The sequence below is a fragment of the Phyllostomus discolor genome, chromosome 2, assembly GCF_004126475.2.
Source record: "Phyllostomus discolor isolate MPI-MPIP mPhyDis1 chromosome 2, mPhyDis1.pri.v3, whole genome shotgun sequence".
NCBI lineage: Eukaryota > Metazoa > Chordata > Mammalia > Chiroptera > Phyllostomidae > Phyllostomus > Phyllostomus discolor.
Window position 1 is genome coordinate 73,330,606 of NC_040904.2, and position 6,000 is coordinate 73,336,605.

The 6,000-nt window shown below is 43.6% G+C and overlaps 1 protein-coding gene across 3 annotated transcripts in view; it reads right to left on the reverse strand.

The window, feature by feature from the left end:
• Positions 1-4,260, reverse strand: part of VGLL3 (vestigial like family member 3) — a 48,293-nt gene extending 44,033 nt beyond the window's left edge. The window contains exon 1 of one of the 3 annotated variants that reach the window (XM_036017951.1): positions 3,718-4,260. In XM_036017951.1, the coding sequence (XP_035873844.1) occupies positions 3,718-3,843 (126 nt within the window). In that variant the 5' untranslated portion in view covers positions 3,844-4,260. The remainder of the gene's footprint in view (positions 1-3,717) is intronic. The other 2 variants (XM_028504730.2, XM_028504731.2) reach the window with 2 other exon arrangements.
• Between the last annotated feature and the right edge of the window lie 1,740 nt (positions 4,261-6,000).

Consider the following 6,000-nt stretch of genomic DNA (forward strand, 5'->3'; position numbering starts at 1 on the left):
TTCCTTTCCATTCATGTTCTGCAGTGTCATCATTCCTTCAGAGCATGTGCTGAGAGTCAAGAGTTCTCCTGAGATGCCAGGGAGGTATTACAGCTGTAAAAGGATGGTAGGTACAGGGACCAGGGAGCTTAGCATCCCTAAGCAAATCCTGACTTTGTAGAGCACACTGTAAGATTTATGCACATCCATGCAATTTCTAGGAATTTTAGGACACTAGGTCCTAAAAATTTACCTTTCAGACATACTTAAATGTCACTTTGATTCATTTCCCCTACCCTCTGCCTAACACATTGCAGTGTAGCCTGATTTCCATACAATTAGCCATGGCTTGATGATATTGACCTATTACCCACCTACAATGTATACATTCAATTTAAAAAGTAGCTTATATTTGTGCTGCTAGGAAAAAGCTGAAAGGACACATGCCTAGAGTATGAAGTTCTATTGTTTCAAAAAGAATTTTCAGCTATATGATCATACATTAAGAGGAAACATATATCTATGTTTAAAATCCATTATAATGAAGCATTTTAAAATATATACCAACTTAGCCTGGCTAGCGTAGCTCAGTGGATTGAGTGCGGGCTGCGAACCAAAGCATCACAGGTTCGATTCCCAGCCAGGGCACATGCCTGGGTTGCAGGCCACGGCCCTCAGCAACCGCACATTGATGTTTCTCTCCCTCTCTTTCTCCCTCCCTTCCTTCTCTAAAAATAAATAAATAAAACCTTTTAAAAATATTTTTAAAAATTAAAAAAAATAAATAAAATATATACCAATTTATAAAGACTTCAAAGCTACACGGATTTGAAGAAAAAAATAAGTTCAAAGATACACTACTACAATTGAATACAGAAATAACATAAAACTTTAATGCTCTATTTCCTAACATTTTATAAATGACCATTAAACTTTCTTTATAACTATCATTTTTTTCTGCTTCTTTTCCTTTTTACTCCTCAACAAATTAATTTGCAAATGTAGTAGAAGTTGTAGCCCTTATTTTTGTCTCCCAGGCAAGATGCTATTAGAGGTCACTTCCCATGTACGGAGAAAATAATCTTCATGGATAATAATGATAAAACCTTATGGAATGTAAAAACAACCAAAATATGTATTCTCAGATGACTACTTTAGGGCCAAGTCAATATTAGTCCCACTTCACCCACGCACCACACAGTCTAAAAATGCTGTCAGCCTGATAAGAATTTCCTGATTCATTTTTTTCCAATAGAAAATATAGGTCATCAAAATAAACTCCTGACAGTAAAAGAACAGTAATTATAATACCAAGCCTCTTTTCAATCTGTTAGCCAGTTAGAGGCAAATAGTTTTTTTAGTTGATTAAAAAATTAATCTCAAACAAGCCATTTTGATAAAACACACATAAAAAGTTCCAAGCATATGTCTCAATTAAGTTAGTTAGGTCACTCAGCCTCACATCTATTCATACAAGGTCTCCAGAATTTGAAAGTATAGTGGAAGTTGATCAGCATTTATGAATTGGTCAATGCTGATAAATCAGGTAACAAAGACAGTTGCTTCTTCAGTTTGTGGATGGGCTCAGCAAAAGAAGGAAATTTGGGGACTGAGTCTCAGGGCTATTAAAAAGGTTAACTAGAGGACTGGAGTTGTTTCTTACTGAAAGCTAAATGTTATGATTTGTAATTTATAATTTTTCTGATACTTTTATTTTCTACCTCAAACAATTATTACAAAACTAGCCTCATCACATCATTCATATTTTAAATAGTATTTTTTTACAACTCTACAAGATAAAGCCTTATTCACAATGCTTACTAGTTCAAGTTATTTTTATGGAAAAAAAATACCTTCCTGAATGTCTAGTAAAGTTTGAGTCTGTTGCAGGTCCACATTCCAGCTGATAATTGAAGGCCTTTACAGTCTCTGAGATGGAAGGAAGGAGGAAAGGGTGGTTCATTGGGGACAGTGTGTTTATAAAACACGTAAACTGATTCCCATCACCTGCTTGCCTTACTTGCCTAAATTGTACTAAATGATTTTCTCCATTATTTATATCTTTTATAATTAAAGCTAATGAAAAACAAACAGTATAACCAAAATGTTTGAGTCTATCACCCTTGACCACAAATTACAAAATGTCTTCCCATTCTCCTCCCCAAAAGTAATCTCTGAAAGGCTGAACCTGCTAAGTATTAAATAATAATAATGATAGCAAGAAAGTGGGGTTTCTTCCTCATTTGCCTAATTGGTCCTTGTTAATTCATATTGTGTGGCAGATAAATCTGTAGCATGTATCCTTTTTGAATCAGATAAACTTCACAGCCCCTAAATTCTAAACAGAAGTTATGATTTCTTTCCAAAGAATAGCACTACAAATCTAGCAAAGAGACAGAAGGAAAGAAAATATAGAAGTTAAAAGGCCAGATTAATTAAAGAGCCACACCCGTAAGATCAACATAAAACACATGGTTCCTAAGAAACTTAAAAAAATCCATAAATTCAATGAACTGTAGTTTTCTAACCATATCTAGCTTCCTGATAAGTGTCTTTATAACTGTAATTTTTGTAAGTCTCACAGAACCAACCCAGTCTAATTCTTGGGGCCTGAAGACCCAATTTTGGTATAACCTAGTGCCACACACTCACATGTGTTTTATTAAGCCTTGATACACATTCTGTTGGTATCCAGAGAAGAATGCCCAGGGGTACCTAGTGACAAATTCCCCAGAACCTTACTCTCTGTTCTGAAAGAACTATATTATATCATCTCCCTGGTTCCCAAACCTCGTTTATCAAAAGCATTCCCAGTCACTCTTGACATGGTGGAGAACCAGTGATCCAAGGTTACCTCTTGGCCAGAAGGAGACACACAACACACTTCCAACAAACTGAACCATAACACCTTTCTGCTTTGGTGGAACTAAAGGTGAATGAGGGTGGGGAGAGGGTGAAGAGGGTAAAGGGAGTCAAATATATAGTGACCGAAGGAGACTAGGCTTTGGGTGGTGAACACACAATGCAATACACAGATGATGTGTTACAGAATTGTACACCTGAACCATTTAATGTTATTAACCAATATTACCCACCCCCAAATTTAATTTTGAAAAGTGAATGTGGAACTTGGGGATCAATCCCTGTCCCCTAATTCACAATCATAAAAAGACACTAAGAGCAAAGAAGTTCTAGTACCGTTCGCTAGACGTTATACAAAACCCATGATTCACCATAAAAATCCCCCAAAGGCCATTTCCTGACCTCCTTATTCAGGTAGCCCCCCCACCTTCCCCAGTGTCATATTTTCATCCCTAGAGTCAAGAAAACCCTGACACACTCTACCTTTCCAAAGGAAACAAAACGTTTGGCATAAGGGAAGTTTACTCACATACTCCTAAGACAGATGCCCTTGGTGAGCTTCAGAGAACTGAGCCCTAAGAGCTAGGGTGGCTGCTACGAGGGTAGTCTCTGGGCTCCGGTGACAACACTGAAAGAAGCCCCCAGTCGGTGATGCCTCACTTCGAATCCCCACCCGTCCCCCCAGGGGGCTCGTCCCTTCTTGAAGCCTCTCCTCCTCTCTCCCGAGGGCTCTCTGCTCCAAGGCGCTCCCGCAGCTCCCAGAGCATCCTCCGCGCCACAGGTCCCGGCCCGACGTCGCCGGAGCCCCAGAGCGATACTCTCGGCGCCCCTCGCCCCCGCCCCCGCCCCCGGCAGGCTGCCCGGTCGGTGACTCACCTGCTGGCCAGGTTGGGGCGCCGGGTGGTAGCAGGCTGTAGGGCAGGTTGCAGCTGCCACAGGGTTGGGCAGATACTGGGGCGCTCCATACGGCTGGGGGTGATACATCACCTCCGCACAACTCATGGCAGCCGGGGCAGCAGCGGCCCCAGAGCTGCCGCCGCCGGTCTACGCGCTCGCGCGACCGGCGCCGCCGCAGCCGCCTCTGTCGCTGCTCCAGCTGCTGCGGCGGCGAAGGCGGGTCCTCGGAGGCCGCGGGCTCTTTGCGGGGCGCGGGCTTGTGAGGGGTTGGCAATCAGCGGGAGCCCAGGCGCGGGCACCTTCATCTTCAGCCCCTCCGGAGGTCTCCTGGTCCGCGCTCATGGAGCGGCTTGGGAACGCAGCGGCCCGCCGCGCAGCGGGGGCATGACAGTGCCCGGTCTGGCGAGGGCAGCCGCAGCCGCTGCCCTGGCTAGGGTCGGGCAGCTCTGCTTTGCATCCACACAATGCACGCCTGGGGCCCGTCCTATCATCAGCGCTCCCGGCTGGGCGAGGGCCGGGACGCAGGGGTAGAGGGAGGGGTCCGAGGGGGAGGCGGGAGCGGTTTGCCTCCTTAAGCTCTGACGCGAAGAGCCGCGGAGTTCCTCCAACTCTGTCTGCGGCGGGCGGGTCACCCAGCAGGGGGACCGGCTGCGGATTGGAGCGAAGTTTGAAGCCCTCTCCGCCTCCCGGCCGTGGGATGGTGGTGGGAGGGGAATGGTATGCGACAGGCTCCGCGCCCTCAGAGCTCCGAGGGTTTCCACCCTGTCTCTGTCACCTGCCCGCCAGGGCGACGGCTTCCCAACCCCAAGGAGATTTCTTTCACAGGGCACAACACGCAGAGTCCAAAGAGGTGAAACAGAGCAGGTTCAAAATAAACTGGGATACGCTCTACATTAACTATAACCACAAGCGAAAGTTAACTTTATTACAAGTGCGCGCATGCCAGGAATGCAACATAGTTTTCAACAAGTAATCTTTGCTTGAAGTCAACGCCTTCGTGGTATGACATTCTAGTGGGACGTCAATCTTGTCTGGCTTTTTCAGCCTGGTTTCCATACAGCAATAAACAGTAACAATCCATGAAATCCATCCAGCTACTATTTACAGATTTATCTATTTGCAGTGGTTTATAACCTCCAAAAGGTAAAAGAAAATCTGTTGTAGGAATTGCTGTACCATCAGGTAAAACAGAAAAGAATTATGCTTATTTTATAAGTAAACTCTAGCTCTGACATTTAACCAATATATTTCCCCCCTTTTATATAAGTATATTCTCTTAAGACAGACTCTTTTCAGAGTCTATCTTTTGTCAGAGGAAAACTCAATCTGGACATCAAAGGGACTGACGTGGTTGTGAACTGAATTGTGTTTCCCCCCATGCCGCCCCCAAGTCATCAACATGTTGAAGTCCTAACTGCCCATGTGACTATTTAGAAACAAGATGGGTAGGGAGAAAATTAAGGTTAAATGAGATCAAAGGATTGGGTCCTCATACAGGACTGGTGTCCTTGTGACAAAAAGACACCAGTGGCCTCTGTCAGTTCTGGCACAGAGGAAGGGTCTTGTGAGGACCCAGTGAGAAGGCAGGATTGCCAGCCAGGAATGGAGGTGTCACCAGAAAGAAATCCTGAGAACACCTTGACCTTGGACTTTTAGCCTCCAAAACTGTGGGAATATATGTTTCTGTTGTTTAAACCACCCCGTCTTGGTATTTGTTATAACAGTCCTGTCAGACTAACACTTGTACACAGAACCCATACATAGCATTAATTTTATATAAATGTGTATATATAACAACACAGATACATAGAGACATAAATACATATACACTCACATACATACAAACTCATACTTAAACACACAAACTAAGAATTGTATAGGAAATCTTTGCTACTCATAACAGCTCTTATTCACTCACCCATTCTTTCACCCATTGAATATTTAAAAAATATTTATGAGGGATTAAACAGGCTAGACTTTAGTTGTGTACTTTGTAGTGGAGCAGTATTCCTACCAATAAGATATATAAGAATTTCTTTAAAATGTTTATTACTTACATTTCCCAAATTGACATCCCCTGATTACACCCCTTTCCTGTGTTCCAGATTCGTCTGTTCAGCTTCTGTCCGAATGGCTCCAGAGAGACAGTCCATAGGCAACCCAGTGGTAAGAGCACTAATATGTCCCCCACATCCCCCAAACTGATCCTCTTCTTCCAATCTGCATCTCACGTACTAAATCCCCAACTCACCAGCTGCTGAG